Source organism: Erythrolamprus reginae, chromosome 3 (genome assembly GCF_031021105.1).
Source record: "Erythrolamprus reginae isolate rEryReg1 chromosome 3, rEryReg1.hap1, whole genome shotgun sequence".
Classification (NCBI taxonomy): domain Eukaryota; kingdom Metazoa; phylum Chordata; class Lepidosauria; order Squamata; family Dipsadidae; genus Erythrolamprus; species Erythrolamprus reginae.
In genome coordinates this window covers 162,599,421-162,624,292 of record NC_091952.1, presented here as the reverse complement: position 1 = coordinate 162,624,292, position 24,872 = coordinate 162,599,421, and the positions used below count along the sequence as shown (strand labels likewise).

The following is a 24,872-nucleotide window of genomic DNA, read 5'->3' as shown; positions in this document are numbered from 1 at the left end:
CTGTATCAAATTCTACTCACACAGCACATCACCCCCAGCTCTGTGACCAATAAAAGTCTAGCTGAATTGCTGATGGAAAGGAAACTGAGGTCCCCCCTAGATCGATTACTCCCCTCATACTCGGAATCCCAAAGAAACATGCATACCTCCTCTGAAAGGTCTTTATCTGTGGGACAAACAGTATTTGCTAAAATTTTTGATGGGGGGGCTAAACTGGGTTAAAGGGACAATTGTAGAAAAAACAGCTCCAAAAACATATTCTGTCCTTTTGGAGGATGGCTGGACTTGGAAAAGACATATCGACCATTTACAGAGGTGCCTGGAATCAGCCAGCCTCCTCAAAGGACAAAAACAAAACTATAACTTGGACTCTGACACTTCATTTCCTACAGGGAGCACGATGTGACCACAAAATCGACAAAGTCGTTCCACAATGGATAATATAGAGATTAACTTGTATTTACCAGACTCCTGGTGATGTTCCAGCATTACGGGAGCTACTCCTGAGGAAGCCGGCAGTGTTTCCGTGGACTCAACGCATGGAGGTACCCCACTGGCAAGGCCAGGAGCACTCCGCAAAGCCGCAGATGAGCCAACCTCCTCCTCCGAAATACAAGATTCGACTGATCTGCGCAAGTCAGAGAGGGAGGTGCGCAGAACAAGTTGATTGGACGATTTTGTCACATGGCTTTCCGAATGACCTGCAACTAAACTAAGAGGGGAGGGGTGTTGAATATGTAAATAGTTAAATGTAAATAGTTCAAATTTAAATGTATCCTTCTGATTGGTTACTCCGTTTGAGTGGGAGAACTGTAAAACTGTCAGCCCAGACTTGAGCCAGAAAAAAAGAGTATAAATATAGGGAAACCCTGCTTTAGTCCAGTTTGTGCCTGGATACAATAGTAGCAGCTGGAAGATAGTATTACTGCTGAACAGAAGCAAATAAACCAGTTGCAATTTTACCCGTCTGGGGTCATTTATTTCACATAACCAAGGAATGAGCAACTGCCTGAGATTTGATGTCAAAACTCTGATTCAGATTCCACCAATGAAGTAATTTTTGGTTAATAGACTGGGTACTTTGGGTATAGAAAGCTTTCTCATCTCCAAACAATTATTTTTATGTACGTGGTGTACATCTCTCTGTTATTTCTTCAATAATTAAAAGAATACTTCAGGTATATCTTGTTAGGAAATAAGGGCTGGGATTCTTGATCTCGTTTTTCTGATCAGAATTGAGTTAGGTGAAGAAAAAAGAGAACAAGGAAAAAGAGAGTCAGAACGGTGTAAACTTATATAAAATCACTTAGGATAATTTGTAGAAAAGATGAATTGATAAAAGAGCTTTTCAATCTACCAACTTGATACATGGTATAATACTGTATGTCTCAGTATAATCTTTTTATATTCTTATTTTGCATTCAGCCCTTTATAAAATGCACATTACTTGTGGTAGAGTAAGGAGGCCATATCACAAAAAAGATTTTTAGGGCTGATCTTAGAAGCATTCTAAGTATCTGATAGATAACTTTGTTCAGCTTTACTTAGACATAGACTCTGACTAGGCAGATCTGGCTGAGTTGGCCTGTTCTGTTAGCTGGAAAATATTTAATCGTATAATAACCAAAGAAGTGGAAATATTCCTTTGGGTTGTTAACCATCCACCTGTCCTTTCAATCCATTTCCCTCCTGTCTGGTGAAGACCTTCCAGTTGGTGGAACATGATCAGTGGAAGTGATGTGCCGGTGCCTGGAGGCTGGTGGGTCTGGATGGGTGTCAACAAGCTCAAACTCAACCCCGACAAGATGGAGTGGCTGTGGGTTTGCCTCCCAAGGACAATTCCATCTGTCCATCCATTACCCTGGGGAGGGGAATTATTGCCCCCTGCAACTTGGGCATCCTCCTCGATCCACAGCTAACATTGGAACATCATGTTTTGGCTGTGGTGAGGAGGGCATTCACACAGGTTTGCCTGGTGCACCAGTTGGAAAGGGTCATTGCTCACAGTCGTTCATGCCCTCATCACCTCGAGGTTTGACTACTGCAACACTCTTTACATGGGGCTACCTTTGAAAAGAGTTCGGAAACTTCAGATCATGCAGAATACGGCCGTGAGAGCTATTGTGGGGTTACATAGGTTCACCCACGTCTCTCCAACACTCCATGGCCTGCACTGGCTGCCGATCAGTTTCCGGTCACAATTCAAAGTGTTGGTAATGACCTATAAAGCCCTACATGGCATTGGACCAGAATACCTCTGAGACTGTCTTCTGCCACACGAATCCCAGCGGCCGATAAGATCCCACAGAGTTGGCCTTCTCCGGATCACATCAACTAAACAATGTCGTCTGGAGGGCCCCAGGAGAAGAGCCTTCTCTGTGGTGGCCCTGGGCCTCTGGAATCAACTCCCCCCAGAGATCAGAACTGCTCCCACCCTCCTTGTCTTTCATAAATTGCTTAAGACCCACCTATATTGCCAGGCATGGGGGAATTGAGACATCTCCCCCAGGCTTATATAGTTTTATGTATGGTATGCTTGTGTTGTATGTTTTTAAAATAATGGGTTTTTAGATATTTTCTTTTAAATATTAGATTTGTTCATTGTACACTGTTTTATTATTGTTGTGAGCCGCTCCGAGTCTGCGGAGAGGGGCAGCATACAAACCTAATAAATTATATTATTATTATTATTATTATTATTATTATTATTATTATTATTATTATTATTATTACTATTATTACTATTACTATTATTATTATTATTATTATTATTATTATTATTATTATTATTATTATTATTAGGTTCAAGCTATAGCAAATTCATCTTTGAATGAAGTTATGGTTCTGTCTGCCCTGAAGGCAGTAATGTATTCAAGAAGCAATGGCTATATTGATCAACATTTGCTGCAAGAGGATTCAGGTTTAAAGTACAGAGTGCCATGGAGAAAGCTGATTATCCAGATGCTTTTCATTCTGCTTTCATGCCAGGCTATCGTGCAGAGAAGTCATTGATTGTATTTGCTAAAGATCTCTGATTGGATCAGTGGTGTGATCATCTGGCCTCTTGGAGCACAAAAAACAAAGAAATGTACTACCTTAGTGGAATTTGTGAACAAAAACATAAAACAAATAAAGGCAAACATGGGGCTAAAGAGAAACACTGAACCTTTGATAGATGTCCTAAAACAAATGTCCATGACAATAAAATATGTGTAAAAAAATAATTGTTTCAATTTAGAAGGACTGAACCTTGGAAAAATAGTCAGTGACAAATTTAAACTGCACTAACAAAAACAATAATAAAAACAAATGGAATAAACATAATATCTAGTTTGTTTCAGCCAACATTCTCAATCCTTAGTACTTAGGTCAATCTTTCACTGTTAAAAGAAAAATTGACTATGACGTGATTATTCAGCACCCATCTTTCATACTGTCAGTTATAATGAATTTTGTTCTAAAGGTGATCCATGAAGTACATGTACACTGTTAATATAATGCATTTAATGTAATGCCAGGGGCAACATAATATACCCTGCTGTTCTGTTTCGGGTCTATTTGACCTGAAGCCAAGTTTGAGTCCCTGTAAAAAATTTTCCCTGCATATCTGAAACTTGAAATTTCATGACTGTTCATCATTTCAGGGGTTCTCTCTATGAGAATTTTTTTTTTTTTTTGGGGGGGGGGGGGGGCTTAGTTTTTGCTGGGCAAAAAAAGTTACAAATCTTCGGTTCCCGGGTCACCCTGACCCGGACCGAAAACTCTTCATTTGCAGTGCTTATGTTTAGTCTTTTTTAAAGCTTTTTTCACTTGGAAAGTAGTCTGAACATTTCTGCACACAATGATATGAAAATTGAAATGAAAAAAGTAATTCTTATTGGTTTATTTTGCTGATATAATGCACGCCCCCCCCCGTTTTTGTGAAAGTTTTTTAAATTTATGGATAGTTTTGCTTGCAAAATGCATTCTATTTTACTGAAGTTGGTGTGGGATTGGTAGCTTGAACATTTCTGAATATAAGAAAAATATAAAGGAACTGAAAAAATGATTCTTACTGGTTAACATCAGAAATAAGGCCTCCCCCCCTCAGCTGCTTGCAACCATTTTCACTTTTTATTTTTTTATGCTCCAAATCCGAAATATTCTTTAAAATCTTAGGCATTCATTTACTCAATTTAACAATGCTGATCATCAAAAAATATTTTTGGGGTGGTGGCTAATTGTTTTCTGGGCAAAAAAAAATCATCACTTCGAGTCTGTTTCTGTTCGTATGTGACCGGACCAAAAATAATTTTTTTAGGTACTTGAATTTGATCTTTTTGAAAACTTTTTCAACTGGAAAACTAGTTTGAACATTTATGAACATAATGATATGAAAATTGAACTGGAAAAATTGAGACTTATATTTTTATTTTGATCAAGAAGCCCCTCCCCCCATCCTTTCTGAATTTCGTGTCAATTTCTATTTTTTAAGGCTACAAATCCCTAAGGAATTTTCCCCCAAAAGATTTGATATACTAAATTGAACATTTATGAATATAAGAAAAATATAAATGAACTGGAAAAATGGTTATTATTGGTTTATTTTTGCCACAAAAGCCCCCCCCCATCGGCCTTGCTCTGTGTCATTATTGTCACTTTTTATACATATTTGGCTAGAAATATTTGGAATATCCTTTTGAAAATCAACCACATTGTAGCCAGAGAACTAATTTTATGAAACAAATCCATTTTACTAAAAAAAGTATGTAAGTTTGAAATTAACAGCATAATTTTTATATAAATTGAAATAATTGAACACAGGGGGAGGCATACATTTATGTGCAAAATAAACCAATATGCATCAATTTTTACAGTTCAATTTCCATATCATTATGTTCAGAAATGTTCAAGCTACCAATCCCACACCAACTTTAGTAAAATAGAATGTATTTTGCTAGCAAAACTATCCATAAAGTGAAGACTATTTTTTAAAAATGGGGGGCGTGCATTTCATCAACAAAATAAACCAATATGCATCAATTTTTCCAGTTCAATTTTCATATCATTATGTTCAGAAATGTTCAAGCTACCAATCCCACACCAACTTTAGTAAAATAGAATGCATTTTGCAGGCATAATTATCAATAAACCTAAACAAAATTCACAAAAACGGGGGGGAGGCATATTTATGTGCAAAATAAACCAATAAGGATTAATTTCTTCAGTTCAATTTTCATATCATTGTGTGCAGAAATGTTCAGACTACTTTCCAAGTGAAAAAAGTATTCAAATTGACCAAACATAAGCACTGCAAATGAAGAGTTTTCGGTCCGGGTCAGGGTGACCCGGGAACAGAAGATTTGTAACTTTTTTTAAACAGAACAGCATACTATCTTTGCTGGATTGGAAAATTGGGAAATATTTTATTCTTCCTATCTCGATCCCACCCCCTTTTTCAAAGAATTCATTCAAAAGTGAAAAAAATATTTTGGCAATTTATTTTTCCCAACTCTGAATAAAGCATGACTGATGTACTGATCTGGCTGTAATTGTGCATATATATAATACAGTATGTATTGTGTGTGTGTGGGGGGGGGGAGAATATAAATAAAGAACAAAAATGTCTCCAAAATGAAACTACACAGCAGAAGAATACCCTGAGAGAATAAAATGATATCTGCCTAAGCTTAAACTAGGGTTTTCCATGGAACATTTGTTCCTATATGGTTTCTGTTGCAAACCAATGTGACCCATACCCATAAAGTCCAAAAATTGACCATTAGATTAAATTAGATTAATACTAGTTAGATTTACTTCTTCAGGAAGCAGAACTGTTAGATATCAACAAATCAAGGTCTCTAATCCTTAGATAAAAAAATGTGTCATGTCTAAAGTTCTTTCATTCTATATCTAATACATTTTAGGAGATTGAACTTTACCAACAAATTTCTGAGGATCCTCTATATAATTTTTTTCTTTAGCACATATGAAGCTTTGAGATTTTTTTTAAGTGCACCACCAGCTCAAGAACATATAATATTCTTAATTAATATGTGTCCTGTCATGTCCTTTATCTGCTTAGAAAATTTACAACCAACACAGCAGGTTGTGAATGTTTAATAGATTCATTTTCAAGAAAGGAAAGGTCAGCATTAACATAAAATTCTTGTAAGATTTGTGACACAAATGTTCTGCTCTGCAGAACAGGTGTTGCTAGAAAAACTAAAATCTGCCACCAAAGCTAAACTATCAAGATTATTTTCAGAATTAAGATCATTCCGATAATGAGAAGTACTATATCTGCTTTTGCTACGGATGCTATACCGAAACACATTACACACTCTGTGAGATGGAATATATATTGTCAGTTCATATTTTCTACAGCCATGTGGAATTTAATATATCCTAATTAACTGGATTACAGTGTTCCCTCGATTTTTGCGGGGGATGCGTTCCGAGACTGCCCACAAAAGTCGAATTTCCGTGAAGTAGAGATGTGGAAATAAATACACTATTTTTGGCTATGAATAGTATCATAAGCCTCCCCTTAACACTTTAAACCCCTAAAGTGCAATTTCCCATTCCCTTAGCAACCATTTAGATCATTACTCACCATGTTTATTTATTAAAGTTTATTTTTAAAAAATTATTAAAGTCGGATGAAAGTTTGGCGATGACATATGACGTCATCGGGCGGGAAAAACTGGTATAGGGGGGGGAAAGTATTTTTTAATTAATATTTTTGAAAAACCATGGTATAGACTTTTCGCGAAGTTCGAACCCGCGGAAATCGAGGGAACACTGTATTAATATTATTGTTATTATGTTTACACAGTTTTGTTTCTTTCTTCTTGCTTATCCTCCCCCTTTTTTTTCTGCTCTAGCTTCACTCTGACCAGGACAAAGGAGATGGATCTCTCAAGTACATCTTGTCAGGAGATGGGGCTGGCACTCTTTTTGTTATTGATGAAAGAACAGGAGATATTCATGCCACAAGAAGAATTGATAGAGAAGAGAAAGCTTACTACACCCTCCGTGCCCAGGCCATTAACCGAAGAACACTCCAGCCAGTGGAACCTGAATCCGAGTTTGTCATCAAAATCCATGACATCAATGACAATGAGCCAACATTTGCAGAAGAAATTTATATAGCAAGTGTTCCTGAAATGTCAGTGGTTGGTAAGTATACCCTTCAGAAATTGTAAAATTGATGGATCTTACTGTAAATTTAGGTAGTTGGACTATAGATTTGTTTACATTAAGAAGATTGTTTAAACTGAGCAGGGCCAGCAGGTTCTTCAAAGGTTATTTTGTGTGGAGGTAAAATTATGTAATTTAATAAATAACATGAATGAATAACATAAACAGGTGCCAGAAGCCAAATCTCATGTGAGGGCACACACAAGAGCAAAATTTCAGTGATTTTCACCAATATTTTTACCTCTGTGCATGCGCGGATGCAAAGAAACACCAAAAATGGGCGAAATCTCATGCACAAGTGTGTCCTTGTGTGATATTTCACTTCTGGCACATGTGCAGAAGCCAGATCTTGCATGGGCACATATGTGTACGAGCCAGGGGCATAGAGATTCCTGCACATCTTCATTTCTGCTACTGGAACCTTGATCCCAGCTGTACCGGGTGCAACCCACTACTGCCAAATTCTCAGGAGCCATTAGGATGAATCCATAAGTATCTGGGCCTTTTACAGTTGAATTAAAAAGAAAACATGGACAAGTTAAAAATTTGATTAGTGAAAAATATATATCCAAAGAGTGAAAAAAGTGTTAACGACACCATCAAACCCATCAATAACTGGGTCATATCTTTGGTTTGCTATAAAACTGGACAAAACAAAAGAACTCATACTATTCAGTATGCATGACATCGCTGTAGCGAAATTTAGATTATTCTTGATTCACAAAAAGTGGAGGCAGAAGTTTACTTCAGATCAAATAAACTGTTAAAGAAAAGCATGCATTGTCTGATCATATAAAAGATAGCCAAAACCAAGCATTGGTTTACAAATTGGATGTTAATAATGGTACAGGAAACAAAAAGTGAATATCAAAATAATGAACTAAAACCCCAAACTGAATCTGGCAAGAGAAAAAGCATTATGTGGTCAATTTCTACAAAATATCAGGGAAAGTGGGTAAAGATAAAATCTGGCTGAAAAAGAAAAAGAAATTGAACTCTTGGTTTTTGCTTCATAAAAGCAAGCTATTCAAACTAGTGTAATCAAGAACAATTTAAAAAAAAAATTAAACGTTTCAAAGTGTAAATTGTACAAAGGAGAAACAATAGATCATATATTCAGCTTGTGCATGAAGATTGCACAAACTGATTATAAACAATGACATAACATACCTGGCAAACGTAACTTTTAATTGGAATATGTGTAAAAATGTTCACATGCCAGTAAAGAAAAAATTGTCACAATGTAGAGTTGAAAAAAAATAGTAGAAAATGGACAGGGTAAAATGTATTTATTTATTATGAAATGTATTTGCCAACCATTTCATATCCAATAACTCTGGGTGGCTGGAAGCATGAAAAATACTGTGAAATTTCCAAATATAGACTGATAAAGTCTTGGCTCATAAGACACCAGATTTTTGGTGTGGTTGAAAAGAGAAAAACATAGATAATTGATGTGGCAATTACTTATGCAGTGCTAATACATACAACATCCTAGGTTCTTAGGAAGAACTCAATAAATATAAAGGCCAACACCAACCAAAGACCCGGCAGCAGTATTGGGCTGCAGCCAGAACGGTCAGATGCGTAGTTCCGATTGGAAAAATGGAGCTGCACGTGCAGCTGCAGCTGACCACTGGGTGGGCAGGTGTGTCAGCGTGAGATTTGGCTTCTGCACATGTGCAGGAAGTCAAATCTCATGTGATGACACTTGCGCATGTGATATTTCACTGATTTTTGCCAAAAATTGGGGAAATCTCACACATGCGAGCATCCTCACACAAAATTTGGCTTCTGTGCTTGCTCAAGAAGCCAAATCTTGCACCAGCGATGCCGCTCATTCATGCTGGATGCACACCTACCTGCCCCAAACACCCGGAGCCATGGGCAACCCTTCCCTGACTGGCAGCTGTGACTGATCTACACCAGAGGAAAGCTAGATTAAAAATTTGGCTCCACATGATTCTTAAATATTATTATTATCTATTATCTGGCAGAAACCTTTCTGATTGCCAAGGTTAGCAGTACAGTGATACCTCTACTTAAGAACTTAATTCGTTCTGTGAGCAGGTTTTTAAGTAGAAAAGTTTGGAAGTAGAAGCAATTTTTCCCATAAGAATCAATGTAAAAGCAAATAATGCGTGCAAACCCATTAGGAAAGAAATAAAAGCTCAGAATTTGGGTGGGAGGAGGAGGAAGAAGAAGAGGAGGACAGTCACTGCCGAAGGAAGGTGAGTTGAGGGGAATCAAAAAAAAAAAGGACTCTGAGGAGGCGAGGAGAAGCACGTGCCTCCCATACACCCAGCGCGAGTCTGCCTCCCATACACTGTGCCAGAGAGAGAAACCCAGGCAGGCGAGAAGGGGAAACCTCCCACTCCTTTGATTGAACGGTGGCTGCTGCTACCTGCTTCCTCTTCCTTCCCATGCTGAAGGGCTCCCCTCTCCTCTCGCTCGCTCGCTTTGTTGCCGGCACCATTCCTTCACTGTGGTGACTCCTCAGTCTGGCTGAAGCTGAGTTGATCCGGCCAGGGCAAAGCACCCTCTTTTGCCTTTCCACGCCCAGATGGTCCAGGAGGCAACCTCACGCCGGGTGTATGGGAGACAGTGTGAGGGAGTCACCACAGCGAAGTGGTTTATTCTCTCTCCAAGTGCCCAGAGAAAGGAAAATGTGTCGTTTGCTCTGGGCTGCCAAAGCCTCTTTAAGTGCCACTGAAAGGCTCCTTTGACAACCCAGAAAAACCCAAGATGGCCGGGATTAAAGGGGGAACTGCAGGAAACTGGCCAGGCCTTCGTGCCACTCTCAAATTTCCTGGGAAATTTTTCCAGGCTTGGGTTCTTAAGTAGAAAATGGTTCTGAAGAAGAGGCAAAAAAAACTTGAACACCTGGTTCTTATCTAGAAAAGTTCTTAAGTAGAGGCGTTCTTAGGTAGAGGTACCACTGTATATGCATGAAAAATATTTTGAGATCCAATGATCTCTGTCAACCTTAAAATAGCTGTTCACAGATTTTGGTTTTTTCCCCCAACCCATATTAGGTTGTTCTGAATTTAAAATGACTCCACAACTAGTTCAAAAGCCAAACAGTCCATTTTGAACATAGACTATCTCATCTCAAGTTCAGAGCATATGTTTCAGGCTATAAAAAGGCCCTTTTGAGTTTAAGAGATTTCAAATGTTTTACATTGTTTAGCCAAGATAAGTTTATATTTACTCAGAATGTAGTCCTACTCTTCAACTTTAATTAGAAGGAACATCATCAACCCTGACATTATTTTATTACTTGTCTTCAACATCTTCAATTATCTTCTCATCCTCAAGAAATACCATTAATTATCATTTACTCTCATTGAAATCCTTTTATTAAAAATGATAATGAGTAATTAATTAAACTTTAACCCTATTCTGAAAGTAATTTAGTATTGAGCAATTAAGATTTGCGAGTCCTTGGGTGACCTTGTCTGGGATCAGAAGCTAAGAAGGTTCATATCTGGTTATGGATGGGAGATTTCCGAAGCTGTGACTAAGAAGTCAAAAGTATCATCTATAAAGTGTGTGACATATCACTTTTATATTCTTGCCAAGAAAATTGCATTAAGTCACAGAAAGTCAAGCTCAATTTGAAGGATATTCTGCTGTAATTAAGATTTAATTACTGTCGCTATGTTACTATTGAACAGAAAGTAATTAAGCAGGTAGAAGTCACTAAGAGAAATATCTGACATAAAACATACTGAAAAAACCGTATAAGCTCTGTTTAGTTTCTAAATAGCAATATTATAAGTTCACACATATAATGCTATAAATATGTATGGCAGGGATATACCGTATATTTCAGAACTGAAAAATGACAAAACTATTGAATATAATACAATGAAACAGAATTGGGGGGGAAGGGTGGATTTTATTTTATTTATTTTGTCAAAAAGAAAATTACCTAAGAAGAGTAATTCCAGACTAAGAAATTGATGTGAAAATAGCCGTGATTATAGAATGAATCACACACATACACATAATATTCAGATTAAACCAAATAATAAAACACTGCTTTATAGCTATTCCTCATCATTCAGACAGAAGGTAAAAATGAATCAGAAAAGCTAGTAAAGGAGAGGGAAAGAGCCTATGAGGATACTGGATTCATGCACAATGCAATATGTAACTAATAACCTCATCCCCTATCAAAAATAATGTAGTTATTCCAACCTTTATTATGTGGTCTCCACTCTACTGTGGCTCAGGAAGAGATGCTTGTAACAATAATTTGTATTTTGTGTTTAGTTATAAAGTTGGACAGTGTTCTGAAATCTAATATTTCAAATAAGGACTGGAGTATTTTAATACGGTCATATGACACCATGTGTAACCTCAAAGAAGAAGTTGCAAAATAAGAAAACTAGAACGCAGTCTTCAGAATGTCAATTCAAGTCATTGAATTTTCTTTGAAGGAAACATATATAAATACTGTGAGATAAAATTGTTATTTATGCCCAAAAGGTAAACATTGTTCTTTCTGTTTATAAAAGTTGTACTTAATTATACACAGTAATACCTCGTCTTGCTAACTTAATTGGTTCTGGAAGGAGGTTCGTAAGGTTAAAAGTTTGTAAGACGAAACAATGTTTCCCATAGGAAACAATGTAAAAGCGATTAATGTATGCAAGGGGGACAAAATTTGCAAAATGGCGCTCTGCTGGGTGCCGCCGCCCGGCTGTCACCTTTTAAAACAGCCGGGGGGCTTCTCGGTGTTCTCCCAAACCTGAACCTGAACTTTTGCCGAACTTTTCAGGTTCGGGAGGCTGCCGAGAACCGCTGCCGCCCGCCTGTCACCTTCTGAAACAGCCGGGTGGCTTCTCAGCGTTCTCCTGAACGCCGAACCCGGACGTTCAGCAAAAGTTTGGGTTCGGGTTCCGGTTCTGGAGGCCACCAAGAAGCGCCCCGCTGTTTCAGAAGGTTACTGCTGGGTGGTGCAGCCCAGCGGAGCGCCGTTTTTGCAATCGGCAGTGGCGTTTTCGGCTGATCTGGAGGCTGAAACGGAGGTGGGGAATCCCAATAGCGAATTCCATGGGTGGAGCTTTGATGTCACGAAGACATCCTTCCTGGAGGCCACATTTCAGCCGATCAGGAAGGACGTCTTCATGATGTCAAAGCTCCGCCCATGGAATTCCCTATTGGGATTCCTCATCTCTGTTTCAGCCTCCAGATCGGCCGAAAACGCCACTGCCGATTACAAAAACGGTGCTCCGCTGGGTGGCGCCGCCCGGCTGTAACCTTCTGAAACAGCTGGGTGCTTCTCAGCGGCCTCCGGAACCTGAACCCGAAAAGTTCGGCAAAAGTTCAGGTTTGGGTTCGAGAGAATGCCGAGAAGCCCCCCAGCTGTTTCAAAAGATGACATGCGGGCGGCGGCGCTTCTCAGCGGCCTCCCAAACCTGAACCCGAAAAGTTCAAAAGTTCGGGTTCAGGTTCGGGAGAACGCCGAGAAGCCCCCCAGCTGTTTCAAAAGGCGACAGCCGGGCGGCAGCGCCCAGCGGAGCGCCATTTTGCGATCTGCGGTGGGTTCATAAGGCGAAAAAAGTTTGTAAGAAGAGGCAAAAAAATTCCGAACCCCAGGTTCATATCTCGAAATGTTCGTATCACGAGGGGTTCGTATCACTATTACTAACTATAAAATAATGAGGTATGTATGTATGTAAATACATACATGCATGCATGCATGCGTACTGAACATACATACATACATACATACGTACATACGTGCATAGGTGCATACGTACATACGTACATACATATATACATAAATTTTGCTCCATTTCATAAACTTTCTTGCCACAATTCTTGAGTGAATTACCACAGGAGATAAGTTAGTAACGTAGTTGTTAAATGAATCTGGCTTCTCCATTGACTTTACTTGTCCGAAGGTCGCTAAGGGGAGATCACATGACCTTACTGCAACAATCATAAATATGATTCAGTTGCGAGGCATCCAGATTTTAATCATGTGACTGTAGGAATGCTGCAATGGTCCTAAGTGTGAAAAAGAGTCACAATTTACTTTTTCTGTTCTGTTGTAACTTCAATTTCACTAAATGAATTATTGTAAATCAAGGATTATTATCCAAACTATTCAACATGTCTACTATCAGTTCTCCAGAACTGGTCAGAACCTGCTGAATCCCATCTCTGATTGGGACTGAAATCTTAGGGGGAAATAATCCCTAGTTCAATACATCAAAATTACCTTGCAATCAGACTTTGAATTAAGATTGTAGAGGGATTCAGACATTTTGTATTTATGAGATGCTTTCTCTCTGTGTATATTATTTCTACTTTTATTATTTCTGTATAAACTTTCAGTTTGTAAACTTTCACATAATTCTTTTGACTAGATATACTCATGATGTAAATTGTTACAGAAGAGAAAGAAAGGAATTTGCCAAATATATCCACAGTGCTTTATTGTAGATTAGTAATTTGAAACTGCTTATCTCTACACCTAAATCCATCACTTACTCTATGCTTGAAAATATCCTTTGATATCTCTGAAGTGCAAGCTTCCTTCCAAGTTCCTCTAATTCTTTAATCTCAGCTTTGATGATAAATAGCCAAATCTTGCTATTAATAAATTTCTACTTTATTCTATGTCCATATTTCCGTTTGAAGTGGTACATCATTAATAATAGAGGTTTGGCTACTTCCTGACCTGTTTATTGGAAAAGATGAGGGTAGATCTGGGTGGATTCCTCCTACTTTGGAACAGTTCACCCAAACTAGTAGCTACCTGCTGGTGATATCATGATGACATCACTGAATCAGATTGTTTGGTGCTGGTCCATGGGTGCCACTATCTTTGTAATTTTTATTTTATTTTTTAAAAAATGTTTTTACATTTTTTTCCCCTTCTGAACATGCACAGAAGCTGAATTCCGGCTCTGTGCATGCAATCACAGGAGGGTAAGGCAGCGAGGTAAGTTTGGAACCCACCCCTGGGGTAGATGTCTGTGCCTGTGTTTTCTTTTCTTTTTCCGCACCAATTAAATAAAAGATGTATTATTTTCTCACTATTGTCCCCATTTTATTAGATTGCATAAAGAACTGGCAATGCTGTTAGAGGCAAACATGTTCAGTCCCTCTTCAAAAATGCATATTTTTCTTTCATGCTTTATCAGTAATCAGAATGATTTTTTAAAAAGGGAGATAGGATTTTGTTGGTGGGTTAGAAAGAAAATGGGGAAAAATAAGCTGTACCCACTATAACTATAAAGCTGAAAAGTACTGAAATTTATAAGGAAAAATGTTATTGAATGAACGGATAAGTGGAGAGATGGATAGCTAGATAGATCAATCAATCAGAATAGAGCTAGAAGGGGCCTTGGAGCTCTTCTAGCCTAACCTCTTGCTCAAGCAGGAGACCCTATTATCAGGATTCTGACGGATGCCCTTATTAATTGATGAGTCTTGGGCCAAGTTTTGAAAGAAATCCAGTTATTTACTAGAAGTAACATGTCTACAAATACAGTAATACCCCTAGATGTGAGTATAATTCGTTCCAGAAGGGAGCTTGTATGTCGAACAACTCATATCTGGAACAAATGGCTTTAGACTTTGTTTTTCCCCTCTGAGATAACCAAAAGCAAGGATTCTTGCGCCACCTAGTGGACGCTCGGCTTGTATCCCGAATTTGAGCTTGGGTCTGGAGCAGAAATTTCTCTCCCCTCGTGGCTCGTATCTTGGAATACTCACATGTGGAGCAGCTCGTATCTAGAGGTACTACTGTACTCAAATGGAATCAATTCTGCCCCATGTAATTTTTGTCCCAACTATGACCCTGTTTCTCTCCTGCTCTTGTGTGTCATAAATCACCTTATCCAACAAAGCACTTTTGCAGGCTATACAGAACATGCCCCTCCGACTGGCTGTGGTAACCTAGGCTGCGGCCTTGAGGAAGATATGGGTGGAATGTGCTTCTGGTTGCTGCCATGTTGTTCTGTCAGCTTTCCCCCCTCCTGCCTATCACAACTTAAGAGCAGGCCAGGAATGCTTTGCGAGTTGACACCTATACTATTTCAAACAAGTGACTGTCTTAGGAGAGCACAAAAATATGGCAAATCATTTGTAAAATGGAACGCTGTTCTGAAATTGTGTTGCTTTCTTGCATAGTTGAATTCACCTTGGATTTAAGGAGAAGTTGCTGCCCACAAGGAAGAACTAGATAACAAGAAAAACACAAGAAAAACTATGTCAATAGATTTGGTTACCCTTCCCACAAATAACCAGCCACATTGTTTCAAGCAGCCTGGAATTGCTTTTTCATTCACTAGGAGTCACTGTGACTGGTAACACAAATCAAAATGTATCAATGATATAGCATCCTAATGCTATATTTGGAGGGCAAAAGGCCTGTTAAAAAGATTCATGTTGATTTTATATAAGAAAAGAAGATACAGATTTTTTTGTTGTTTAGGTATATTCTAAAGGGATTTCACAAGAATCATAAGATCCTACAGCACCAGCTGTTTAACTTTCCCTCACTCCCTCATTACTCCCTAAATATATTCGTCCTAAATATAAATCCGCTGTGTACGAAACAATCAGTGATTATCCCAGAAGTCGTTAGCAGATTAAAAGATCTAGAAGCTCTGGTTTAATCCTTAGTTTTCAGAGACCCCTCCTCAATAACATTTTTTTCTCCTGCAGCATTAATTGTCACTGTTTGTGCATGCACTGTTTGTGTGTGCACATATACACATATCTTTTTCTGAGTCTGGGTTAGGATTTTTTTTCACCCATTTTAATAAGACTAAGGCAGATTTCCTAGATCTGCAATTGCTATTCTATCCATAGTTGCTACTTCATAGTATCCATTCCATTTCTGCCTCCAAGCCTTCTTGTTCTATGGCTTTATCTACCAAACTTTTACAACCTTGGATTTTCAGGATTTAATAGCTCATTGTTAGAATTACTTCAGCTAGGATTTTCTTTGTATTGCTGATTGCTGACATCCTTCCTTATTCAGCTTTCAGATTTTAATATTTTCTACCTCCTGTCTCAGAAATATCATGGCAATATTCGCTTAGGTATGATCTCTCTCTGGGTACACAGGCAGTCTACAGAAGTTACCCTATTGACATTTGGAGCCAGGTCCCTTTTGTCTTTATCTTCAAAAGTAAAGCATGATATTTTAGCAGCTTTCATTTCCTTTCTCACTAGGACTTCTGATTGATTCCATCATTAGTATAGTGTGCCAGCTTTTTCATCGCGATTCACTGCTATATTCTTGAGAAAGCATCATTTGTTGGAGTGGTCTTATTGCATATTACTGTGAATATAGTTTCTTCACCATGCAATGTGTGTGTGTCTATATACTATAGATATTACTGCATGAAGTTTAAATCATCAAAAATCTTTGGGTATGGGAAGAATGAAATTGAGAGAGCATCCCAGAATGGCAAAACTATACATAATCATAAAGTAGTTCATGTTGCTTTTATTGTTTCAAAGGTGCTTTTTCAAAAAGCAACTGGACTTCTTTTTTTTTTCCTCCTTGAGGAAGACATTTTGCTTCTCATCCAAGAAGCTTCTTCAGAACTAAACAAACTGCTTGGATGAGAAGCAAAACTTCTTCAAAAACAAAACCTTTTGAAAATTGGCTTTTGAAAATATACTTTTGAGACAAAATTGACCTAGAAGACTGAGAATCATTTTTCTAGTTATAAAACAATTCTAGAAAGGTATTTGACATTTAATAATATTTTATTAATATTTTATTCATTTCTTAAAATTATATCTTAATTTCCCCCACTCCCCCCCCCCCCAGAATTTAAGGTGAAATAACCATCCTCACAACCACCGACTTTAGAGGTAGCTTCTTCTAAGTGACAGGATAACCTAAATCATTCATTAAGTTTCATTCATTAAGTGTAGATTCAAACATGGATCTTCTTGGCCCTAGTTCATAATATAACCACTGTTTCTATGATGGAATGTGTTCCACATTTCCAGGAGGGAGTGGATTTCAGAGGAATAAGGCAGCAAAGTTCAGAGAGACTTAGTTAGGAGGAACAAGGAAAATCAGATCCTTCTTAGAAGTTCTTAGGATACATTTTACGGTAATAATGCGAGTAGTTTCCTTTAGGAAACTTAGGACCCACTTAGGACTGTATGACTGTAACTTGTTGCTTGTATCTTAAGATTTTTTATTAATATTGTTTCTTCATTGCTTATTCGACCCCTATGACAATCATTAAGTGTTGTACCACATGTTTTCTTTTATGTACACTGAGAGCATATTCACCAAGACAAATTCCTTGTGTGTCCAATCACACTTGGCCAATAAAGAATTCTATTCTATTCTAGTTGGGCAAGATTCTGTCTATTCTAACTATAGATGAGGAACAATAAATTTGGTTCCTCATAACAATAAAGGAACAATAAAATTGGTTTTTGGAGCCTGTTATTTTCACAATGACCACATTAACTCACTAAATCCTGTCCATCTCTACTATAATGTTCCTTGCCACTCTCAAAAGTTAATTTACATTATACAGTATTAAAAAAATATGCATCTTTGACTTAAATAAGTCAAAGCACTTATTTAACAATGCCACACATGGATTCCAACTTCAAATGACTCAACTAAGGAAAACAAATTGTGTACTTTAGAGCTTAGTAGGACTAGAACAGTGGAAGATATTTTTTCTCACATTGAAGGGCCACAAAAGTTTGAAGAGAGATAATGTAAATGACTCTCACACCAAGGGTTTTCTAAATTTCAAGAAAGAAGGAAAGGGAAACCTATTGAATCTTACTTCAGTTGCTCAATCAATCAATTAGAATAGAGCTGGAAGGGACCTTAGAGGTCTTCTAGTCCAACCCCTTGCTCAAGCAGGAGACACTATATTATACCATTTCAGACAGGTGGTTGTCTAGTCTTTTCTTAAAAACTCCAGTGATGAAGCACTTACAGATTCTGAAGAAAAGCTGTTCCACTGGTTAATAATTCTTAACAGTGGAAACAATTAACCAATGGAACTTAATATTATATATAATATTATACAGAAGAATGATAGTTTCTTAAAAGATGGTTCCTTGATGAGTTTAGATGAAGCTTCTCAGATGAAAAAAAAAGCAATGGAAAATAGTACTACACAGTTTGGAAATTTCTTTTGAAATTCTTGAATGCTTTGCATAGGGACTTAGAGCTTTACAACGCAATGCACATGAGCATGCCACTGACAAGGATAAAAGCATGGCTGGCAGGCAAAAATGAAATAATTCTCTAGAAAGGTAAGTATAATATGCAGAAATATAACAAGCAAGGTATTGCTGGAAGGCTGAGTCAGGAGTTTCACTTAAATTTAATGCAGAGGTCTTTGAAGGCTATGCAGTTTCTAAAATGGCTAAAGATAGAGATGAAATAGAAAGAAAAGCTCTTAATGTATTCAAATTGATCAGCATGGATTAGTCTTCCAAGTGATTACCATGGGGAAATGGAAGGCAAGAAAACTACAGGAGAGAATTCACTGTGCCTTTAAAACTGATCAAATTATTCCTTACAATTTTATTAAACTGTTGAAACCCATCTCTTTCTTTAATTATCAGACATTTATCTCTGATGGATTAAATTGTGCCTTCCTAGTGTGACTTTATCAATGTGTCGATGGGTGTTGAAGATTTTCCAGAAGTTTTTTTTTTCCCATTGTGGCTAAATTGCCAGAGTTTAAGAAATGAATAGGCAAGGTGGCACAAGATTCAATGATGGCAACAAGCTCTGGCTGGTTTTTGACTTTCAAAAACATGTATGCCAGTGTAGGAAAAGGTTTCCAATTCTTGCTTAATTTCCTTCTAGGATTGCTAGCAAGTTTCTTCTATGCATTTAAACTGATTTGACTTCTTTACAAGATAATTCAGGAGAAATAACTCCTAACCTTCCGTGCTTCAGGAATGGACGGCATACAAATCTAAACAAACAACAAACCATATGTAAGCCTCAAACACCTTCAATTCACTACCACTGCACTGCTTGCAAGAGTCACCTCCTTGAATAACTTTCCAAAGCAATTATCTTCACTATTATTACATATCTTTTAAAACAGAGGTCGTCAACAATTCAGTAGTAAGTAAGGTAGAATGTAGAATTAGAAGCTTTTAAGACCTTTCTCCAGTAGTGACTTATGGCATGTTGATATCATCTCCTAGACATCTTTGAAATGATATACCCTCGGCTCTCATGTCTGTTGTCGGGCGAGTCCTCTGCAGGGAGAGAAGAGGGAGGGTGAAAGAGGGAAAAGAGAGAGAGAGAAGTGGAGAGAAAGAAAGAAAAGGGAAAGAGAATGGAAAGAGAGGGAGAGAAAGAGAAGTAGAGAGGAAGCAGGGAGAGAGAAAGAGAGTGATAAGAGGAGGGAGAGAGAGAAAGAAATGGGGGAAGAAATAGAGGGAGAGAGAAAGGGAGGGAGGGAAGGAGGGAGAGAGAAAGAGTGATAAGGGGATGGAAGGAGTGAGAGAGAGAGAGAAAGAGGGAGGAAGGGAGAGAGGAAGAGAAAAAAGAGAGAGAAAGGAAAAGAAAGAAAGAGAGGAAGGAAGAGAGAGAGAAAGGGGGAAAGAGATGAAGGAAGGAAGAGAAATATAAAGGGAGGGAGGGAGGAACAGAGAAAGAAAGAGAGTGAGAGGGAGGGAAGGAGGGAAGAGAGAGGGAGAAAGAGAGAGAGGGAAGAAGGAAGAGAGAGAGAGAAAGAGAAAAAAGTGGAAGGAAGAGAGAAGGAAAGAAAGGGAGGAAGGAAGAGAAAAAAGAGAAAAAAGAGGAAGAGAGAGAGAAAGAGGGAGGGAAAGAGAAAGAGAGAGGGAGGAAGGGAGAGGGGGGGAGAGAAAGAAAATATAAATCTAGTTTGAAATTAACTCAACTATTTAAGTGGCGTTTTGATAGCAGAATTGCCGCATTCCGAGGTCACTGTTATAGACACACAGTACAGTCATACCTCGTCTTACGAACCTAATGGGTTCCAGGGGGAGGCTCGTAAGACGAAAGGTTCGTAAGACGAAACATTGTTTCCCATAGGAAACAATGTAAAGTCAATTAATCCATCCCACCAAAAAAAAACCCGCAAAAAACCTGCTGCCGCATGGCTGTCACCTTTTAAAACAGCCTGGGGGCTTCTCAGCGACCTCCCGAACGCCGAATGCCAAACCCGAACTTCCGGGTTCGGCGTTCGGGAGGCCGCCGAGAAGCTGTTTTAAAAGGTGACAGCCGGGCGGCGGGGCTTCCCAGCAACCTCCCGAACCCCGAACCCGGACGTTTGGCAAAAGTTCGGGGTTCGGAAGGCTGCTGGGAAGCCCCCCAGCCCAGCTGTGACCTTTTAAAACAGCCGGGCGGCTTCCCAGCCGTCTCCCGAAGCCGAACGCTAAACCTGAACTTCCGCGTGCGGCGTTAGGAGGCTGCTGGGAAGCCCCCCAGCCCGACTGTCACCTTTTAAAACAGCCGCGCGGCTTCCCAGCAGCCTCTGAACGGTTCAGAAAAAATTTGCCTCTTCTTACGAACTTTTTTCATGTTACGAACGCCAAACCCAAACTTCCGGGTTCGGCGTTTGGAGGCTGCTGGGAAGCCCCGCCGCCCGGCTGTCACCTTTTAAAACAGCCGGGGGGCTTCCCAGCAGCCTCCCGAACGCCGAACCCGGAAGTTCGGGTTTGGCGTTCGTAACACGAAAAAAGTTCGTAAGAAGAGGCAAATTTTTTCTGAACCCTGGGTTCGTATCTCGAGTTGTTCGTAAGATGAGGGGTTCGTATCTTGAGGTACCACTGTATTTTATTTTGAAATTCTCTGAGGCAAAATATGGTGGGTTTTTTAAAAACCAAAATATCTTTACTGCAGATTAAGATCAGCAAAACAATATCAATCATCCAATTTCTTAATATACTTTAATTTTCATGTCTCTCAGCTGCGTAAAACCTTTGTTAGCTTATAATTAAAAAGAAAAATAACAAATATCAAAAGGAAAGCGCAGGCTACTGAAAAACAACAGGGTTTCTTCCCTTTGGAAAGAGTGGTGGAAATTTGAGGAGGGATGATTGATTATTAAATACTGATTGATTATGGAATGATGGTAAAATATATATTTAGATGTTGTTTAATATTAGGATGTATTAATTTGTAAAATTGGATTAGAATTTTAGAACTAAATAGAATTACATAGGTAAAAGTAATGGAAGATACATAGGATAAATGAAGGGTTTATGATATGTACTGTATGATTTTATCACTTTGCATTATGAATTTAAAATATACCTGAAAATGTAGAAGATTGATGAAAGATAATAATAGTAAATGCCAAGTGCCTGAAAATTAATTGAGCTTGGAAATATTGAATGAAATTATAGAAAAGTAAATATGGAAATATATTGATGCATTGGTGTTCAGATAGATTTTCATAATATTATTAGATTACTATAATACTATGATAAATATTTAAGAAATGAAGATTTTAAAGCATGGATATATTAATAGTTGTGTTTTTGGTTTTGCTGATTTTTTTTAAATAGTAATCAATTTCTTTTAATCAAAATTTAATTTCTTTTAATCAAAAAGAAGAGATTTTCTTTTCCTATTAATTAGGAAAAGGTTGTATAAAGGTTTTTAGTTTCTTTTAAGAAGAATGTATAAGAAGGAGGAGTAGGCATGACTGCCTATCTGGATTTGTAAGAGGATAATGATATTAATTGAAATATAAAATAACAGAATAACATAGTGGGAAGGGACCTTATTCTGCCCTAGCACCGAGCCCCAAATAATTACACAACAAGTTGTCTTGGATGACATCTGTGCTCAGGCATGAAAATGTGCCACTCAGACACTATACTTTTCTACCCACAGCGAAAAAAAATTAGAGGGAACATTGACACCAGAGTATAAGTTTTGGGAGAGGAAAATAAGGAAAAAAAGACCTCTGCCTCCCAGCAATTTACCCAACAGCAAACAGCACAGATATGGGGGGGGGGTTGCATTCGGTGTATAAAAGGCACCCAAGTTGTCACCCTCTTTTGGGGGTACAAATGTGCATCTTATAATCTGAGAAATATGGTATGTGCCTGTGCTATGTTATTATATACTTATTATATATTATATATGTATATAATTATATATGTATATATAATAGATATTATATATATCTATATATCTATATATATCTATATATCTATATATATGTAGATTGTTCTGAGTTCGGGTTTTGCCCTGTGTAATGTTTTGCATGTCTATGCGACGTTTCGGCGAAATCACATTCACCATCTTCAGGCTGTAGTTCCAATCTTTGTGTTGTTTTAAATGGAATGTTTGCAACTGACATTTCTTCCTAGTATGTAGTGTGGGGGTGGAGATTTGCTTTGAATGTAGCAAATAGATTGGGTGACCACGTTTCAGTGATCTGATTGGTTGGTGTAATCATAGTTATTAGAAGGAATGATATGGAGATTTTTTTTGAGGTGTTTTGTTTAAGGCTGATTTCCAAATATAAAATTCTAAAATCATAATTATTAGAAGGATTGACATGCTGATTATTATGAAGTGTTTATTTTGTTTAAGGCTGGTTTCCAAATCTCTGGCAGGCGGGAGGTATCATCTCTTTTATTTAGACAAAGGGGTCTTCTCTCAATTTCGATAGCTTCTAGAGAAATTCTTCTATATAAATTCTCTGTTTTGTGGAGTAATTTAGTTTTTTCAAAGTCAATTTCGTGCCCTGTTTTTTTAATGTGCTGGACAAGGGAGGAGGTCTTTTCTTGTTTTTTGACTGCATTCACATGTTCTGCTATGCGTTGGCTCACTCTTCGGTTAGTTTGTCCAATGTATGTGGCTGCACATGTTTTGCAAGGGATTTCATAGATTCCTTGGTATTCCAATTGGATTTTATCTTTGGGGCTCCTTAGGATATTAGATATTTTTTGGTTAGTGCAAAATGAGGTTTTGATGTTATGTTTGTGCAGAATTTTACTAATTTTATCCGTGGTGCCTTTGATGTAAGGAAGGATGGTGGTGCCATTGTCCTGTTCTTGATCTTGTTTTTTGGGGGGTGTCTCTTTATTGATTAGGTTTGTTATTGTTTTCTCTTTGAATCCATTAGAAATTAGTACATCTTTGAGTTTGTTCAATTCAGTTTTTAAGTGCTCATGGTCAGCTAAGCGTTTGGTTCTGGTGATGAGAGTTTTGGCCACTGAGGTGATTTGTGCGGGGTGGTGGTGTGAGTGTGCATTTAGATAACGGTTGGTATGGGTTTTCTTTTGGTAGATAGTATGTCCTAGGCTGCCATTGGGTTTTTTATAGACCAGTACATCTAGAAAGGGAAGTTGATCATTGATTTCTGTTTCCATAGTAAACTGTATTTTGGGGTGTAGGCTGTTGAGATGTGTGAGGAAATTGTCTAGTTTTTCTTTACCATGTGGCCAAATTACAAAGGTATCATCAACATATCTCAGCCAAAGTTTGGGTTTGTATTTGGCTTGCTCTAAAGCATTATTTTCGAAATATTCCATATAGAGGTTGGCTATGACAGGTGATAGAGGTGATCCCATGGGGGCTCCCTCTATCTGTTTATATCTTTGTTCATTATAGATGAAGTATGTATTGGTCAGGCAGTGGTTGGTAAGGTCTAGGATATATTTGGGGGGTTTGTGTTTGTCCTGGATAGCTGTCAAGGCTTCTTTAATAGGTATTTGTGTGAACAGGGACACGACATCGAAACTTACAAGTAGGTCATCGGGTTGTAGGTTTTGTTTTTTAATTATTTGTATAAAGTGGAATGAATTTTGAACATATGAGGTAATAGTTTCTGTATATGGTTGAAGGTATTTGGCTAAAAATTTGGCAAGGTTTTGTAGAGGGGAGCCTATAGAACTGACTATTGGCCTGAGAGGTATTCCTTCTTTGTGTATTTTTGGAAGGCCATAGAGTTTTGGACATATGGAAGATTTTTCTCTGGGGATGATTTTTTGCTGGATTTCTTCGCTGATGGGAGAGGCCTTGATTTTAGATTTGGTGGTTTTTTCTAGGTAGGTGGTAGGATCTGTGCTTAGGAGTTTGTGGGCCGGGTTTTGTAGTAGATTTGTCATTTTTTCTTTGTAGTCTGCTACAAAGACAATATCAATATGTCTATTCATCGGCATACCAGGCTTTAAGGCACCAGCAACGACTTAAAGGGGATAGGTCATTAGAATTGGATAAAGCCCCTAACAGAATTCCCCAGGCCGGGCATAGAAACCAGCTAAATGAGGGTAGAGCAACCCCCAACGGGAATCAAGGGAACATACTGGAGCAAAATGGAGGTAGAGGGGGAGGGGCACAATGCAGTTCCAACACAGGGGACAAGGGGGGATTAGAACAGTGCAGACCTAAGACGAGGGCATGGGCAAAAAAATTGCAAGAGCAGATATGTACCACTATAGAAAGTAACAACGATAATGGGGGGGAAAAAGTAATATCAAACACCTCCGAAGTATTGCCTCATAACTCCACCTCCTCCCTTGGGGAGGGAAAGAGGCAACAGACACGAGTAAAAGCGGTAGATCCCCCTTTAGCCAGCATGAGCAAGCCCACAATTGGGCTTGCCGCAGAGGGGAGGGAAGGGTGTGGCCCTATGACGCGGGCAATGAGCAGACTGAATAATGCTTTATAAAGGTGGTTGTCTCCCATGGCATTTTAATACTCTGACGAAGTT

At 38.3% G+C, this 24,872-nt stretch overlaps 1 protein-coding gene across 1 annotated transcript in view; it reads left to right on the top strand.

The window, feature by feature from the left end:
• Window positions 1–24,872, top strand: part of CDH10 (cadherin 10) — a 119,542-nt gene that overhangs the window by 45,566 nt on the left and 49,104 nt on the right. Inside the window, exon 2 of the mRNA XM_070747116.1 lies at window positions 6,867–7,161. Coding sequence (XP_070603217.1) covers window positions 6,867–7,161 — 295 coding nt within the window. The remainder of the gene's footprint in view (window positions 1–6,866; window positions 7,162–24,872) is intronic.